Source organism: Pyrgilauda ruficollis, unplaced genomic scaffold, assembly GCF_017590135.1.
Source record: "Pyrgilauda ruficollis isolate IOZ18807 unplaced genomic scaffold, ASM1759013v1 scaffold7, whole genome shotgun sequence".
Classification (NCBI taxonomy): Eukaryota; Metazoa; Chordata; class Aves; order Passeriformes; family Passeridae; genus Pyrgilauda; species Pyrgilauda ruficollis.
The window spans coordinates 7,658,916-7,676,204 of NW_024528821.1; the positions used below are offsets into that span (position 1 = coordinate 7,658,916).

The 17,289-nt window shown below is 49.0% G+C and overlaps 3 protein-coding genes and 1 non-coding gene across 5 annotated transcripts; 1 reads left to right on the forward strand and 3 right to left on the reverse strand.

The window, feature by feature from the left end:
• The first annotated feature begins 2,678 nt into the window (after positions 1 to 2,678).
• On the forward strand, positions 2,679 to 4,662 carry SOWAHD (sosondowah ankyrin repeat domain family member D). The gene has a single exon (XM_041485263.1). The coding sequence runs from the start codon at positions 2,723 to 2,725 to the stop codon at positions 3,731 to 3,733; it is 1,011 nt and encodes a 336-aa protein (XP_041341197.1). The 5' UTR covers positions 2,679 to 2,722; the 3' UTR covers positions 3,734 to 4,662.
• Positions 4,663 to 7,909: 3,247 nt separating this feature from the next.
• RPL39 (ribosomal protein L39) lies at positions 7,910 to 10,809 on the reverse strand. The gene is made up of 3 exons (XM_041485117.1): positions 9,770 to 10,809; positions 9,451 to 9,554; positions 7,910 to 8,212 (listed from the first exon to the last, which is right to left on the reverse strand). The coding sequence occupies exons 1-3, from the start codon at positions 9,770 to 9,772 to the stop codon at positions 8,164 to 8,166; spliced, it is 156 nt and encodes a 51-aa protein (XP_041341051.1). The 5' UTR covers positions 9,773 to 10,809; the 3' UTR covers positions 7,910 to 8,163.
• On the reverse strand, positions 8,327 to 8,458 carry LOC121363271. The gene has a single exon (XR_005956673.1). It is a non-coding gene; the product is annotated as a small nucleolar RNA SNORA69 (small nucleolar RNA).
• On the reverse strand, positions 10,689 to 17,245 carry UPF3B (UPF3B regulator of nonsense mediated mRNA decay). 2 transcript variants are annotated; one of them, XM_041485114.1, is made up of 10 exons: positions 16,889 to 17,238; positions 16,562 to 16,668; positions 16,343 to 16,449; positions 15,517 to 15,615; positions 15,042 to 15,152; positions 14,324 to 14,367; positions 13,519 to 13,707; positions 12,872 to 13,023; positions 11,835 to 12,147; positions 10,689 to 11,003 (listed from the first exon to the last, which is right to left on the reverse strand). In XM_041485114.1, the coding sequence occupies exons 1-10, from the start codon at positions 17,066 to 17,068 to the stop codon at positions 10,857 to 10,859; spliced, it is 1,449 nt and encodes a 482-aa protein (XP_041341048.1). In that variant the 5' UTR covers positions 17,069 to 17,238; the 3' UTR covers positions 10,689 to 10,856. The 2 variants fall into 2 exon arrangements, with proteins under 2 accessions (XP_041341048.1, XP_041341049.1); XM_041485115.1 differs by lacking the exon at positions 10,689 to 11,003 and having other exon boundaries at positions 11,982 to 12,149; positions 16,889 to 17,245.
• Between the last annotated feature and the right edge of the window lie 44 nt (positions 17,246 to 17,289).

Consider the following 17,289-nt stretch of genomic DNA (forward strand, 5'->3'; position numbering starts at 1 on the left):
GTGAGGAGCGGGGCCGCCGGTCCCTCCCCGCAGCAGCCCGCGATGGTGCAGCCCGGCTGCGGGCGGGGCGGGCGGAGGTTCGGGGCGGCGGCTCGAGGGGCCAGGCGAGCGCGGAGCTCCGGCCGAGGGGTCCCGGTCCCCGGCCCGGCGGGTCCCTGCCCCGCGGGCTGCCCGGCCGCCTCCGCTCGGCCCCTGCCCGCTGCCAGCGCGGGGAGGGATTCCCCGCCGCCTCCTCCTCGGGAAGGCCCAGGGGGCCCCGGCCCGGTGTCCTGCGGCCCCTACGGTCACACGGGCCGGGCCGGGGCCGAGCCGTGCAGCCCCGAGGCTGGGCTGGGGTTCGCGGTTTGGGTCCGTGCAGGTCCCCCAAGCTCTGCAGATGAGCTGCTGTTTCAAGCGGAATGTCCCGGACTTGCTCTGTCCCAGGTCCGCTGGACGGTCCGGGCCCGCCCGGGCACCGGCTGAGGGCGGCTGTGCCCGGTTCCCTCCGCTGGCACCTCCGCTCCTCCCGGCCCCGCTCCTCCCGGCCTGTCTGAGCACAGCCGCAGCTTCCAGGGTGTAGCTGGTGCCGCTTGGGTTTCCCTTCATTTGATGGCAGCACAAGCACCAAACGAGGCTGAGGCAGAGGAAACTCAGTCCTTCCCCAAAGTAACTTTCTGAGTAAAGTCCCCAAGGTTGTCACCCTGGTTTTATCATGATCAGAGTTCACCAGTGTGTCCAGTCCCTAATGCAGGCATGACCACGGTGGCCCTAAATGGGAGGCTTGCTTTGCACCATTAATGCCTTCATTCCCCAAGAGCAGCTCCTTATTTCCCTTCTTGTTTTCCCCAGATGCCACCCAAGCGTTCACCAGGATCTCATGGCTGTGTGGTTCAAGTTCTCTGCCTCCCTGAGCCCACAGAAGCCACCAAAACCCAGTGACAAAATCAGGCAGCTCCAGAAAGGGAACAAGGGGACAATTATGCTTTCACTACCAGTTGTTTGGGGTTTGAGATCATGCCAACTCCCCACACATCCCAGAAAAACTGGTCCAAGTGGCTGGAAAAAGGCAAGGGCCCTCAAGGCTGACAACCAGCTCAGGGCAAGTCAGAGCAGGGCTAAAGCTTAGGGAAGGCAAAGAAAAAAGCTTCAAGGGGCTGTTGTGGCTTTTAGCTGCCTGACCAGCTGCAAAACCACCTGGTGACAGTTCAGCCACGGGTGTCAGAGCAGTCATGGATAAGAAACTTCTGGAGAGAAAGAGGACTGGGAGCTTTTGGGGCAGAAGGATTAGTCCTGATTTCTAACGAAATTAGGATACAGACTATTGGTGGCTGCAGCTGCCAGCAACGCCAGGCATGGACTGTGCTACAAAGGGGATCACAGCAAGTGGAAGGCCAAATTCCCTGTGGGATGAAATACTGGGTGGCAAGGAGCCAAACAGTGTCCCAGGCTGGGCTTCCCTTACATTAGAGAAACCCACCAGCCACCGGGAACGTGGCCTCTTGGGGCACTAACCTGGGCCTTCCTGAGCACAGCATCGAGGAGAAGCATTATTCCAGGGGGGCTGTAAGGCAATCGCTTCAGTGACACAGCCTTGGGGTGCTGCTGGGGTCACAGGAAGTGTCCTGGGATCAGTGTCATGGATTTACACACACCAGACAATGTAACAGGGTCTGACCCTGCTGAGAATGCTGGGTTCAAGTGAATGTTTCCAATGGGTCTTCTGTTAGTTCTTTGATTACAGCTGAAGCTGGTGCTTCCAGAGAGGAACCCCTACCCCAGTTCACACCTCTCAGTTATACCCTGACACTCATCCCCCAATCCAAGTCAATCACTAAATTCCGGTTGGCAGTATCTTGATTTCTTGCTGGGTTTCACTGCAGCTGGGCTGGCTGCCTTCTGATGTTACTTTATTCTCCTGGGATAGTCTCCTTGGCCCTTATCATCTCCATTCTGCTCATATCTGCTGAATTCCTAGTGTGCTTTGTTAGCAGTTTGTGTTTGGCCAGCTCTTACAGCCTTAAGGCTCTGGCTACTTCAGGTGCTAATGCTGAGCCAGCAGTGCTAAACCAGACTGTTCAGGCGGGAGAACACAGTTCATCAATCTCTGCTGTAGTGCTGTCAGCACCGAGCTGCCCAGGATCCCCCGTCCGGTCCTGCGGTTCTGCATCCTCCCTGTATTCCCGCACCCTCCCTGTATTCCCACACACTCTTTGTATTCCCGCACCCTCCCTGCGTTCCTGCATGCTCCCTGTATTCCCATACTTTCCCTGTATTCCCACAGTTTCCCCGTATTCCCGCACTCTCCCTGTATTCCCGCACATTCCCCGTATTCCCGCACTTTCCCTGTATTCCCACACTTTCCCCGTATTGCCGCACTCTCCCCGTATTCCCACACTTTCCCCGTATTCCCGCGCTTTCCCCTATTCCCGCACACTCCCTGTATTCCCGCACATTCCCCGTATTCCCGCACTTTCCCCGTATTCCCGCAGGCTCCCGCGGGCCCGGCGCGCTCCCGTGTGCCGGCTCGGAGCGCGGCCGGGGCAGAGCGCGCCCGCGCCGGAGGCCGCGCCGCAGCCACGGACACGGCGTGACCAAAGGTCACCTGCGCCGCCCCGGTTCCGCCGTGCCCTGCCGCCGTGCGGGATCGGTTCCTCCTTCGCCTGGGGCCGGCAGGGGAAGCGCGGGGTGAGTGCGGCAGCGTGAGCTGTGCCCTGCTGGGGACAGCCCTGCGAGAGGCACGGCCATGGCCCGGCAGGAGCGGGAGCAGAGCGAGGCACAGCAGAAGGTAGCTGGCATCTCCCGGCCCTTCTCCTTCCTGGATGCCGCCCAGCCCCGAGCGGCCGGCCCGGCCCGCAGCTCCCATCTCTGGTCTGCCACCCTGGGGAGCAGAGAGCGCTTCCATACGCTGCAGAAGATGGACACCAACAAAAGCATCAACTGGGGCAGGCACAGCCTGGGGAGCTGGGGCAGGACTTCAGGCAGGTTCTCCGTTAGCCCCAGCAGTACCCGGAGGAGGGAGCTGAAGGAAATCCTCCTGCAGAGCAACAGCCCTGGCAGCACCATGCGGTTTGCCGCTGCTCAGAAGACATCCAGCAGCAGCAGTCTCCCTGCAGGGCTGCAGCAAGAGCAGAAGCCTGAGCAGAGCCCTGATCTGCTGCCGCTTGTCCTTGACCCCCTGGAGCATGCATGGCTGCTGACTGTGGCCGAGGGCGATGCGGACAGCATCATCAAGCTGCTGGACCTGGATCCCAGCCTGCTGACCAGGAGAGACTTCGTGACAGGCTTCACCGCTCTCCACTGGCTTGCCAAGCATGGCCACCATGAGAGCTTCATCCAGGTCATCTCCCATGCCCAGAAGAAAGGCTACCCCGTCAACATGAACATCCCCACAGCCAGCGGCGGGCTCACCCCTTTGCACCTGGCTGCCTTGCAGGGACACGAGGTGCTCATCAAGGTGCTGGTGGGAGCTTACGGGGCAGACACCACCTGCAGGGACCACAACGGGCGCAAGGCTTGGCAGTACCTGCCAGCAGACACCTCCAGGGACCTGAAGGAGCTGGCAGGGGCCTTGGAGGAGGACTTGGTCCAGCTGCACTCTCACAACACCAACAACAACTGTAAGTCATCCAGAGAGGCTGGGGCAGGGCAGGACTCTGTGGACTCCGGGGCCGAGGGAAAAGCCCAGCACTCCTGGGGCCTGTCGACCCTGCGAGGCTTTGTTAGACAGGCCTTTGCTTTCTTCCAGGAGCGCTGAAGCTCTTGGCTCCATTCACCGGTAAACCCATGGTGGATAGCAGCTGGAAAAGCCTGCAGGGACATGGGACCTTGGCTACTCAAAATCCTGGCCAAGTGAGGGTTAAGCCATGGCACCATGGCCACCCTGGGTCTTGTGGTCTTTTGGGGCTATTCCAGTGTGTGTGTGGAGCACCACGGCCATTGGGAGCAGTACCTTGGGACAGCCCTTCCAAAAAACTGCCTGTCTGCAGAGGGGGCTGTGCCCCCTGCCCCATGGATGAGGACTCCTTGCTGCATCCCAGCAGATTGCCATGGTTGGGGCTCACATGTCAGCTCAGCTCTGGGGAGCTGCTCCAACACCCTGCGTGCCCACAGGAGGATGCTGACCCACCGTGTGTGGATCTCATGCTGCAAACGCCTTCCAGCTCCCTGAGATCTCCTGATCTCTGCCATATGCACCTTGTCTGGGCTGATGTTTGTTTATGAACAGCTGATTATAAAGCTGATTCTCAGTAGAGTAAGAACTAAGGGCCCTGTTTGTCAGAAAAGTCCAGGCCAAGAGAAGCTTTTCTAAATGCAAAACAACTCACACTGGCAGTCCTTCCCTTGAGATCCCCATCCCAGGAAGCCTGAAGTGCTCAGCCTCATTAGGAATGGGGGCCAGAGCAAAGAAGGCAGGAAGGACACAAGGGGGGCAGCACGTGGTGGCTCCTGTGGGGATTAGCGTTCAGCAACAGCTCTGGAAAGATGATTCATTCTCAGAAACTGTGGAAAAGGTATGTGAAGGCTGTGAGATTATTTTTATTGCTACTGAGGTCATGCTCAAAAATGAAACTGATGAACATTGCTGCAGCAGCGTAACAGTGTGTGTATGTCTCAGTCACTGCATTAAAAGGGCAAAGCCTCTGCTCACCTGTTTGTGTTTTGTTCACCAAGTGGAGCTCTGCCCTGATGATTTCAACTTGCTTTTTACGTTTTCAAAGGCCAGTACTGCTTCAAAATATCTTCAGAAAAACAACAGCCCCTTCCTCTTTCTCATCAGCATGAGACTATTCCTACACCCTGAAATAGCAGTCCCGTTTGAGAAGTGCTCCTCAGACAGGAACTGGGGAGTTTCTGTTCCCCAGGGCAGCCCTTGCAGGGACAACTCCTTTAGGAGGGCAGTTGTGGTTTTCTTTCCAGCTGCCTTTCAGGGGGCCTGCAGGGGTGACTGAGGGACTCAAGGTGATCTGGCCTGGCTACACAAGTTCATTTGCATCTTGATGCCGAAAGATACACAAAGACACACAGGTAACTTCCTCTGGGGAACTAGAGCTGGGGGGTTTCACAGATCCTGAGCAAACTCCAGTTATATTCAGACTGCTTGGACACCAAAATAACCCAGTCTGCAGTAATGACATGTGGAAGAGCAGCCTCCACATGAGTGAACAGGGATCCAGTGACTGGATAATGCCCAGTCCAGGTGCCTGGGTGGATATATAGATGTGTCTCGACATCTTTTTAATCCCTAAGGACAGCAGCAGATACATACAAAACACACTAGAACTAGATTTAATGCCTGATCTACAACAGTCTTGTAATGCTTTAGCTCTAATAGATTGAAGATGTTGGCAAGGCAGCTCCTTCTGGAGCTGCTGTGGCCACGTCCGTGCCATGGGAGAGCAGGCTGGCTTCTCACAAGTCTGCTCATGCCAGCACAAACTCCATGAACAGCACTGGTGTCAAGTTCACTTTCAACCAAAGTGCTGTTGATAAGACAGACAGGACTGACAAAATATTCTTTTCACCTATTAGTCTTCCGTCACCTTTTTACAGGGGTCAGGGAAGGGGCACAGGATGGCTCTTACATCCTCCTCTGAGTAAGGCACAGGGTAAACAGTGGAATTGAGAATTTCCTTGAAGGAGCAATTCCTTGGCAATAGTACCTGTGGCTTAGTCATGCTCCACCCGGAAACATCGACTTAAAATGTTCCACTTGAAAGTAAAATTTGGCTGACAAATGTTGCACCTAAATATGACAAAACGATTTTCAGTTATTACCTCCTCTTGAGAGATAACCAAAACCCTCTAAAGATAGCTTTTGCCCTCATCTTTTGGTCATGGGTTTGACCCAGTATTCTGGGCTGAGACAAATTAGGTGGGGACTTCAGAGCAGGACCAGAAGTCTGCTTCTCTAGATGTGTCACAACATCCTCACCATGTCACCCCCTGCCCTGGGTGGGTCCCTTTCCACTGAGCAAAAATAAAGATTTCCTTCCAGTGACCCACCCCTTTGTCTCGGTTCATTTTCATACCTACAGAAAGGCAGTGAATTTGGATACAGAGACATGTTTAGAAAAATATTCCTCAAGTACACAATCAGCTCTAACTTTGCTTTTCACTCAGAAAACAAAACATATCCACAAAAATCAATGGACTAGAATATCCAAATATTTTTTTCTTTAAAGCTTCTGTTGATGTCTCAGTTATCATGTGTTAGCCCAGTTCTGCAGAGATTCCTGATCCCCTCTTACAGGGACAAAGCAAACAGAGCTGCCACAGACAACAGAAAACATTCAAACCCAGAAATATTTGTTTGGTTAAGGTTCTGCAGAGGATTTGGTTTAACCCAAGTTTAATTAGTACTAAATTTACTTTGTATTATCCCTTAATGTCCAGCTTGAAAAGCAGATTCAGTCAAATAGGGAAAATAATACAAGGAGATATTTTCCAAAACAGTTCCTTAGTAGAAGCTACTTCCATCTAATAAAAATATTAGTCACGATAGTAACAGGGAGACTTTCTAATAAATGGTAATAAATTGTCCAATCTGTTGCTCAGGAAAGTTTTCCTACAAATGCCATGGAAAAAACTGTCTCTTTCCCTTCTCAAGTCCATAAAATTGCTGTTTTCCTCGTCAGCCAGATCCCCATAGACACAATTACAGAGAAACTCTATGAGCAGCTTTGCCGGCCAGCAGTGATGGGGAGAGGCTGGAGGAGGTAAGCTGGATGCCAAGGCAGAACTCCAATCCTCAGCAGTGCTGTTATTTCCTGAACACTCACTTCAGGAAGAGTGCAGAAAAGCTTTAAAAATCATTGAAGTCAAGGTGGCTGCAGCATGCGAGGCTCTGTTCAAACACCTCTGGCAATGCTGTTTGCTGCTTTCCTGTTGCAGTGACTTACTGCTTCCCCCTGATGATGGAGTCCAGACTCTTACCAGACAGGATGAGGAGCTGGAGGATACCTCTGAAGTATCCTGAAGCTGGTAAAAATCCCAGCCTTGCTCACCCTGACTTACAGAACCCTCAGCACACCTTAGGAACAAGAGCTCATGACCTCTGAGTGAGATGTGTGTTTCTTAGCATTTACCTGTTTGGCACATGCTGTACCCAGCATTATTTGCTCTGAGCTGCAATACAAAGGAGATAGATCTATTTACCTTCAGTGTGAAAAGCAGCAACACAGAAGGTATGGCAGCCTGGTCAGGAAGCTGCCTCTCAGGAACAGACCCACGACCTGAGGCTGAGCCCGTGAACGAGGCAGCACCTTGGCAGCCCTCAGTGTCAGGATGGGCTTGGCCACAGCCCAGAACAGGCTCACACCAGCAGGGATTTCCTGCTGACCAGAGCGGTGACCCCAGCTCAGAGCTGTGAACAGAAAGGACTGGGTGCAGAGCCACAGCTCCTCCTCCACCTCCCTGCAGTGAACTGGTTTCACAGGCCCCAGCAGAGAACACCAGCACAGGGGAGCTGGAGTGCCAACTGCCCAGAAACCCTTAATCCCTTTTTTCCTCCCCCCTTTTTTAAATGGCTGCAAACTCTCCCTTTGAGCCCCATCTTAAATTTCTACCTGTCTGCCGAGAATGTTTTATACTAAGGTGCACTTGTGGTTGGTGTTGATTTATCAAACCAACACAGACTCCCCACCAAAACTCATGGTATTTAACACTATAGGGAGCACACAGACATTATGCACTGCACTCTACAGTACTGCATTTTCTAAGAGATTTTCTTCAGGTCTGGTTTTGACTTATTTTTTTTATTGGTACTTTGCTCCTGAAGGTTTATAGTCTGAAAAGGAAGACAGAGCCTACTCTACCTGAAAAGAGCTGCCAAGGTTCCTCATATTAAATGAGAATATAACTAACATTATCATTAATTTGATTGTTACAATCCCACCATATACACATGAAATAATTTTCAAAACAAAAGTCATTCAGGTCCATATTTATTAGAAAGCCTGTGCAGTGTCAATGCTCACGGTGATGCCCGTGAAAGAACACTAATAGAACACAGTCTCCATGTTTCAGATACAAAGATTTTCCCAGTTAACATCAACATCCCAGACCAGCTTATAAAACCCCCACACTGGGGACTGTGCTCCAGCACCACAGAAGGAATGACTCGAGGGTGTTATCGATCTGACACACAAAGACCAATGTTCATTAGAGCTCCTGGGACAGTCCCTCTCACAAGCCCAGTTTGGTCCTCCTCCAGTGTCTCCTTTTGGAGTTGTACCTAAGACAAAAGCAGAGTGAATTAGCAAAATGTACACACACATTTGTTAAACATGAAAGCAGAACAGCACATGGAAAGTCTCTTCCATGAAAGCACACTAATTTGTGAGCATGTACTTGTCCATGTTAAGAACAAATGCTTTCACCACGGTGTGGGTGAAAGCATAGACAGTGTTAACAGAGTTGCTCTCAGCAGGAAAATGGCAGCACTCCCACAGCAGGAAGCGCTGCAATTGCAGCCTGCTTTAACACAAAGCTTGGGCAGAACCCATGGCCCAGCTACTCAAGTGCCAGGAGACTGAAATCCATGATTTGTGCTATGGTCAAGTATTTCAGACCACTGCAATTCAGCTGAAACAGAAGCCAGTTATGATGTGGCACATGGAACACAAGGATCCAGCTGAGTGCAAGAACCACTGATCCCATCTAGAAACAAGGTGGGAGCAGCTACGGGAACAGAACCCAGCAGTGTCGTGCTGGGTCACTGCCTGAGCCAGCCAGTACTGCTGTTGCTCTCCTCACTGCTTAGGACAAAGAGAGAAAAACAAGAAGGAGTTCTGTTGCCTTAAAAAGCCCAGATAAAGGAGTGTATGAGATAAAAAACTATGCTGCAGTTTTCAACCAAAGGGCCTGGACAGGCACCACTCTGTGCATGCCCCATGTACACCCATTGTGTCACAGCACTCAGCATTTCCCTAAGCACAATGCTCGAGAAACACAACAGGAAAGCAAGGAACTATGCCAAATTAATTCTACAGTCAGGTGCCAAGCATCTCATACTATCAATCTGACTTCCCATACATCCAAGTCCTTTGCTTCCTTTGCTCCCTGAACCTCAGAGCATCCATGCTCAGGAACCATTCCTTGAAAATGCAGGAGCCCAAAGGGACAGCTAAGAGAGAGGACAGGCATTGGGAAGGGGAACGTCAGGAACAGAGAGGCCACCAGAGAACAAAATCTGGAATAAATCATCCACACTTACAGTTCAGTTTTTCACTTTACATGTACCACTGCTAAACGTTGTGGACACTTGCAGAGCACTGATGCAAAACCACTACAGAAAAAAATGGCATGGAAGCCTCACTGTCCTACCATCCCCGCACGGCCCTGACGGGCACAAGACTGCGCTGCGGCTGGCACAAGCGCCACCAGCTCCCGCCTTCGGCCCGTACCGCCCAGGCCGCCGGCCTAGGCCTGCGCGGCCGCAGCTCCTCAGAACGCACCGGCCGAGCTCGCTACCTGATCTTATTGCCGGTTTTCATGCGAATCCACTGCGGGATGGGCCGGTTCTGCTTCTGCTTCTTGGCGAGGAAGCGTTTGATCTTGAACGTCTTGTGCGACGACTGCAAGAGAGCGCAGCGGTCAGTGCCTCCCCCAGCCCCGGCACAGCCGCGGCCCCACCGGGCCTCGGCCAGCCGGGAATGCCGCACCCGGCTCCCTCCCGCTCCCTCGGGCCGCTCCGCCCCGCCGCCCGCCCGTCAGGACCCCCAAGCGCAGCGGCCTCGGGGACAGGGCTCGGGGCGCGGCGGGAGGGCGCGGATGGCTGCGGATGTCTCACCATGGCGCGGAGCGGCGCGGCGTCCCGGCGATGGCGGCGTCCGAGGAGGCGGAAAGGGGGCGGAGCGGCGATGGCGGAGGGGGCGCAGCGCCCCCTGCCGGCCCGGCGGCCTCGCACGCAGTGAGGAACGGCGGCGGCCGAGCGGGTTTGTGCGAGTTTATTTGGGTTTAGTACAAAAAACAGCTATGGCTAAAATTCGCTAGCTTGAGAGGACCTGCTACTGGCGAAGTCTCGTTCTGGGCTGTAAAGCAATACTTCAAGTTATGAGGGAAGAGGAAGCAGTTCCGAGAGGGCAGGAGGTCAGAAACATTTCAGACTTGAGTGAAGGGAAGATGCTGGAAAAGAACAGGATGCCCAAACCAGCTACATTTGATTAAAAATAAGCATTTCAATGTAGGGAGACTTTACATGAGAATTTATCCAGTCATATTCAACTATTAAGCCAGCTTATTCATACACTCCAACTTAAGTTACTTTATCCAGAGAACCACTGAAGAGGACGGTCTCTCCCTCCCTAACATGGTCACTGCACTGCCAGATGTTCTGCTCCTTGTGTGCCAAAAGGCTCCTATCCACTGGCACCTCAACAGCCCCAGCCTGTGTATGTGGCTCAGTGCTAGACTGACACACTTCAGCTTTCACTGCCTCACGCAGGAGCACCACACAACACAGCAACACCTGTGTTAACTCCAGGCAACTCCAAGCTTGCTCTGCTTAAGTGCATCCAACACTGGCTCTAATTGCCTTAGAGTAGAGCTCTGGCTTTTGATCCAGGTGTCATTCCCTCCTGACCACAACTGATTTATTATCAAACTTAAGGCCATAAAGTCTTTCTATTTTGCAAAGATTCTCTTCTCTGCTGTAGTCAGATGCTGGGAAAATAAGTTCAAATAACTGAAAATATTACAATGAGAACACATTTCAAATTTGGAATCTACAACTGAGGTTCTTTAACCAGAAACATCCAACAGCACAATGCCCCCTTTTCTTCCTTTGTTCCTTTTTTGCTCCGAAGGCACTTCTGGATTGCGCAGTACATGCTCTTTGGCTGCACAGAGAGTCAGAACACATAAGGCTGGCACATCAGTCACTCCTCTTCCTTTGTGTGACTGGTCTCACCCTCTTGTTTCTTATCCACTCCCTGATCTGGGGGCTTTGCAGCACTGTCTTCATACTGACACAATCTGCTCCGGCTTCGGGCTCCAGGCTGGTACAGCTGCATTGCTGGGCGATCCTGAAATAAATCAAAACTATTTAGATTCTTTCATAACTCCCTTCTCTCAGGGTTATTATGGCATCATTTCTATGGTATTAGAAATGGCTCAAATTCAAACTTTTCAGGCTAAGTTTAATTATTCCACAGCGGTGGCAAAGTAACTTCAATTGTCCCAAATCAAGGCTGTCTCTGTTGTAAAGCAACATCGCTGTTCAAACCACAATGAACACTGCTCACAGTTGAGGTTATTTGTAATGAGTTTCCTGTTGAGTTCAGCTCATATCCTCTCAGAAGAGAGGCCAACTTCAAAGTTTCAAAACCTTGAGTTTCATTTGTACCTGACAATGTCTTAAGTGACACATAAAATAGGCACACAGATACTGCAAAAACATATTTTGTAGAATACATAAAATTACACTCAAGACATTATTTCTTGAGCCTAGAGCACATGTCATATTCTGCAAGTTGCAGTTTTCTATTTTAAGGAACCTGTTCAATCACACTCCCACACTGAGATGCATTTTCAGGCATCATAAGATCAGCAGACACAAACAGATTACTGATACTCTACCAACACCTTAAAGAGACAGCCTATGGCACAAGTCAGCAAATAAAAAGGATCAGTGTCTTACAATTTAACCCGTGTTTTCTTGGATTAGTTCTTATATAGTGACAAGAAATACCACTGTTAAGCAAATTTTAGTGGAAATTTCTAGCAATGGCAGAGTTTGTTGCACAACAGGGAGAAGTTTCAACAAAGAAACCACATGGTTCTTTCCTTGAAGTGCTTTTATCCTAAAAACCACAGATCCCTGTGAATCAACACATGAATTTAAAGAAATCCAGCACCTTGTTTCTGATACGATCCCTCTTAATTGTATCCTCTTTTTTATCGTCTTTGGTTACTTTCTCAGCTTTGTCCATGCTGCTGGTAAAGTCTGTAAGATCACTTTTCTTTCCCTTTTCTCTGAGTAAGTCTCTCTCCTTTTTCACCTCTTCCTCTTTTCTTCTAAAAACCTTCTCTTTCTCATAGCGCTCTTTCTGCCTCCGACGCTCCTCTTCTTGGCGTCTCAGCTTCTCTCTCTGTGCTCTCTCATATTCTCTGTCTCTGTCAAAATCTCTATCTCGGTCCCTGTAGTCCTTTACACACTCATCTTCTGATCTGTATGAAAACAAAACTGAAAATTAAGCTCAAAAGATTCATCAAACAGAGCTGGGAGATCAATGTAATAGTGGTGTAAATGTGCAACAGGAAGATGACACCCTGGCAGGTACTAGGGAGCTCTTGGGAGGCTGTGACAGCCCAAGTCATGCATGGTAGCCAGAGAGGACACTGACCACTAGAGTTTCCCAGCCTCCTACTTGCATAGCTGGCTGAGTCTCTTCTGGCTTTGAAAAAAACACATCTGAATTTGTCTGTCTTATCTGTATTTCTCACATGGCAGAACTGAACCTCAAACAGATCACGGAGCTGTTGAGAATTACATTTTCCACTTTGACTTTTTACAAGACTTAGAGGGACTGGTAACTGGAGAACACATCTCCTCTTGCCATGGTTATAATAACTGCAAGGACAGTGCTAAAAACCTGCTGCATTCACCTAGATATGGGCTTCCTTAGTGAAGGAAGGAATGAGTTGTAAATTCCTATAATGAGTTGTAAAAATATTAAAATCTGTCCACTAATGAAGAATTTCCAGGTAATTCACAGAGCTTTCTGTAATCATGGGGATGTGCATTGGCACAGAGAACACAGCTCATGCCTTATACGAGAAAAAGCATTTGAAAGGAATTTCAAAACATGGTCATGGCAGAGCAGCCTAAGCCTCAGTACAATCAGGAAACAAGTTATAGATACATATATATTTATAGCAAGTACTAGAATACTTTTTTGCCTTCTCTTCTTTTGTCTCCCCATCAGATCGTTTGGCAGATGCACTACTCGCATTTTTTTCCTCCCTCAGAGTCTCTCTTTCCAGTTTCTTGGATTTTTCTTTTCTCTCCAAGTCTTTTTCATCTTTTTCAGGCTTCTTAAGTAGCTACAAAGAAAACAGAAGTCTCAACTAAAAAGCTCACTCTAACACATATTGTCTGGCACAACACCGAAATTGCATCAAAGGAACCACAGTCCAGAAAGAAGTAAACATTAAAGAAATATTACTGCAAATCACAGTATTTCTAAAAGCTGGAGTGTATGAGTAAGCATAATTCACACAGCAGACTAGGATTTTTCTCCTAAACCAGGCTGTTTTAGAAAGCTTAAAAATAGTCTCCATTCCATAGTGAATTCACAATCCTGTTTACCACAGCATGTACAACAGTCACATGACAAAAACTTTAAATATTACTATGAAACATTACAGCATGTAAACCTTTACAATGCCTACTACTGAATATTACAAAAAAAATTGGTCATTTACTAACACCAAACTCATATGATTCTTTACACAATACCCAAAGTACATTTTGAGACTGATATACAAATAATAGGGGAAAGGGAGTGTAACAGTTTATAATAAAGAACTGTTCTAGACCTTAATCTTTGGTTCTTCTTTTGATCTGTCTCTTTCTTTTTCTGGGCATCTGTCTACTTTCTTCAATTTTTCTGCTTCTTTTCTCTTCCTTCTCTCCTCTTCTTTCCATTTTCTTCTTTCTTCTTCTCTTTGTCTTTTTCTTTCTAATTCTCTCCTCCTTCTCTCCTCTCTTTTTTCTTCTCTCAGTCTCTGTGTATGCAAAAACAAAGAGAAAGTGTCTCTCCACACCAGAAAACATCTCTTTAAGCCATCAAACAACTCACCTCAAAGCTACCTCTATTATAAAAGGAAAAAAAAAAAGTCCTGTCATCTCTGTTGTTGTTGTGAACCTGAACAGCAGTTGTGAACCTGTTGCAGCAGTATTTTTTTTACTCATAAGCCTTAATTTGTACTGTCTTTAAAATTGTACTGTCTTTAAAAACTCAAATACATCACTGGCCTCAGCCTTTATCATTCAAATTTTAATTAAATCTGCCCCACCTCTGATTTTCTCTATTGCATTAAGTTAAAATAACATTATGTGCTAGGAGAAAGATCATCTACAAGGACCTCAGCCATACTGCTCTAAAAATGGAAGCACTAAAATGGAATCTGTTTTGTCAGTGCAAAAAGAGGCACTTTGCTGTGATCAGAACGTACACAAAGCACCACCATTCCAACACTCTACTCCTTTAAAATATATGAACCAGAAGCTGACAGTTTGGGTCAAAAGCTCCTTCTTCCAAAGGAAGGGCAGAATTGTATCAATGTACAATGAGCAAATTGTACTTGCAAACAACAAGAAAATTCTGGAGGTAAGTCTTACCTGTTTGTTTTTCAAGAAGTTCAATAAAGGAGTAGTCTTTTTAGCTGGAGAATAGATGAAACAAATGTAAGTATCTTGACTTATCCAACAGTGCAATACCTACAACAGAGCTCTATATGAAGTGAAGCAGCTTTACACATTCCCCTGCCTGTCATACAGCAACACAGCAGTGAAACAAATATTCCAAACCTATCTCCAAACAATGGCAACTATTAGCATTCTATAAACTTCTTTAGGATACTAATAGGATATCCATTACACCTATCTCTACATTCAGTCTGCATTAGGTTTTTTCCAGACACTCTCATTTTTAAAGAGATCCCTGTAAGATATTTAAAAAGAGCAACCTGGTCATTTTTTGGTAGTATTTCACCCAACTACACTACCTCTAAACTTGTGCCTGCATGGAACATCGCTGATCACAGCACTGTGCATTAAACACCACTGCATCTCACTGAAATGCAGCCACTCCACAGTCTGGTCTGGCTAACAAACATCTGCAACAGGAAGGAACCTTGTCAACTAAAACCTATACCTACAGAATAATTTAGAGCATGGGAACAAAACAAAACACACAATAATATTAGCCTAAATGTTAAACAAATAGTAAGCAGGCACACAAAAGGATTGAATCTCCTCCAGGCTGAGCTTCAAATTACAAAACATATTTGTTTCTTTGTGATCTAGGAAAATATAACTATAGTACAGATTTCCATACCTATTAGCTCTTTGTTTCTTGCCTCTATTTCCTCCAACAAAGTTTCAGGAGTGGAGGTTAATTTTTCATCATCTGCACTGTAACTTTCCAAAAACTTCTTGTATTCCGGATCTACACAGAAGAGAAGGGAAAAAGGGGGGGGGGGGGGAGGGGGGGGGGGAGGAAAGAAGAGATACTGTAGCATGAGAAGTATTTGCATCATGCACTGCTCAGTTACATTTACTTAAGCTGAGTTGTTTATATGCCACCTTTTCATAAGTTAGCAGCTCTCAAATGAGCTGCTTTATTATGTTTGTCTGGGACAATCATATTTAATAGATTCCTAGCTGACAAAGCAGTGCTCATAAACTCCACATATAATTAAGCAAACATCCTAGTGGTGGAACTACAGTGTCACACTAAAAACATTACATTTAAATTACTGCTAAGAGTTTCAAGTCTACACATGCAAAAACAAACTAGCTCTCTGCTATACCATCTTCAATAGTTCCAGTTTTGGCATCCTTTTTCTTACTCTTCTTTTTTGCAGCTTTTTGGAAAGGTGCAAACTCAACTATGGCAGCATATTCCTGACCTGTTGAGAGAAAAAAAATACATTAAAATAAAGATGAAACAGATATAAAATAGATTATATTTCCCATAGCTAAAGCAGAAAGGTAAGTCACACAAGAAATATACAACACTAGAAGAGACTACTTAGCATAAAAAAATAATTGTATTTGGAAAATCATTTAATAAAAAACCAAATCACTCTACAGACAGCAAAATTCATGACCTTAACACTCTCACAATACTAACAAACCAGCAAATTCACAGGCTGACAAGAAGGACATACTAGATTTAAGACTGCCCATGACTGTCAGTTCTGCCACCTCAGTGGCACCTCACCACGTAAGGGCCTCATCCTACAGATTCTGTGTTCATTGTGCAAGAAAGAATATTTTAAGTTAATGCAACTGAGGCAAATCTCAACTTCTGACAAAACATAGTAGAATGCAATGCATGACAAGCAGGCTTTAAAGCTTTATCTTATGACAAGAACACCACATTTATAGCTGCACAAATCCAGCGGGGTATGGCAAACACAGAGTGCTGTTACACTGCAAGCTAGCTCATTTAAAGGACTTAGATGTTATTCGATCTATATATGTATGTATTTCTAGAGGTATTGGAACAGTTTTTGAGGCACTAAACCCAAACAAGTCAGACGTGGCTGCTCACATCTACCCCTCCAAAACTCAGCCAGCACACAGCACAGACAGCAGGGAAGCAGCAACATCCATCGAGTGCTGCTCACTGACCTTTGTGATCGACAAAAACGTAGCCGTCGAAGCGATCCCTGAAGAGGACTATGTCTTCCTGGTTCTTGAAGTTGATGTAGGCTCTCGAGAACATGTGCGGGTACAAGCTGCAGAGACACAAACCGAGAGCGCTGGGCTGACGAGGCGGCGGCGCCACTGGGGCCCGGCTGGCGGTAGCGGCGGCTCCCGGGAACGCCCGGACTGGGCAGGCGGCCGTACCTGGAGTCGTTCGCGAAGAACTCGAAGTAGTCGTGTTCGGGCAGAGGCTGCAGGTGCTCCTCCAGCTGCTCCTTCGTCAGGCTGGGCGGCAGCCGGCGGATCACCACCTGCGGCACGGCAGGAGCGGCGCTCAGCGCGGCGGCAGCGCCGGGGACCAGTCATTACCGCGCCGCCCCCGACACGTCCCGTCCCGTCCCAGCAGGCCCCGCAAGCGGCACGTTAGCGGGGAAGGTCCCGTTACAGAGGGAAGCCCTGTTACCGGAGGGAGGAGGGGCCCGTTACAGAGGGAGAGCCCCGTTACCGGGGACGGCGGCGCGCAGGCCCCACCTTGCTGAGCGTCTCCTTCTTGTCCTTGGGCCGCTCCAGGCGATCGAGCTCGGCGGCGCCGGCTCTGCCGTCCGTGCCGGCGGCGGGGCCCGAGCCTGGTCCCGCGGCCATCAGAACGCCCGGCCCGGCGGAGGCCCCGCGCCGCTCCTTGGGCCTAGCGTTCTCCTTGTCCTCCTTCATCCCGATCCCGATCCTGACTCCGGGCCCGGGCTGCGCCGCGCGCACCCAACGACCGCCGCCTCTCGCGAGACTGTGCCTTAAAGGAGCCGCTGCCTCCGCCGGACTACCACTCCCAGCGTGCACCGCGCCCGCAACGGCTGATCCCGGTGGGATCAGCGACCGGGACCGACAGCGGTATCAGGCGAACTGGTGACAGCGGTATCGGGCGAACACGGACACGG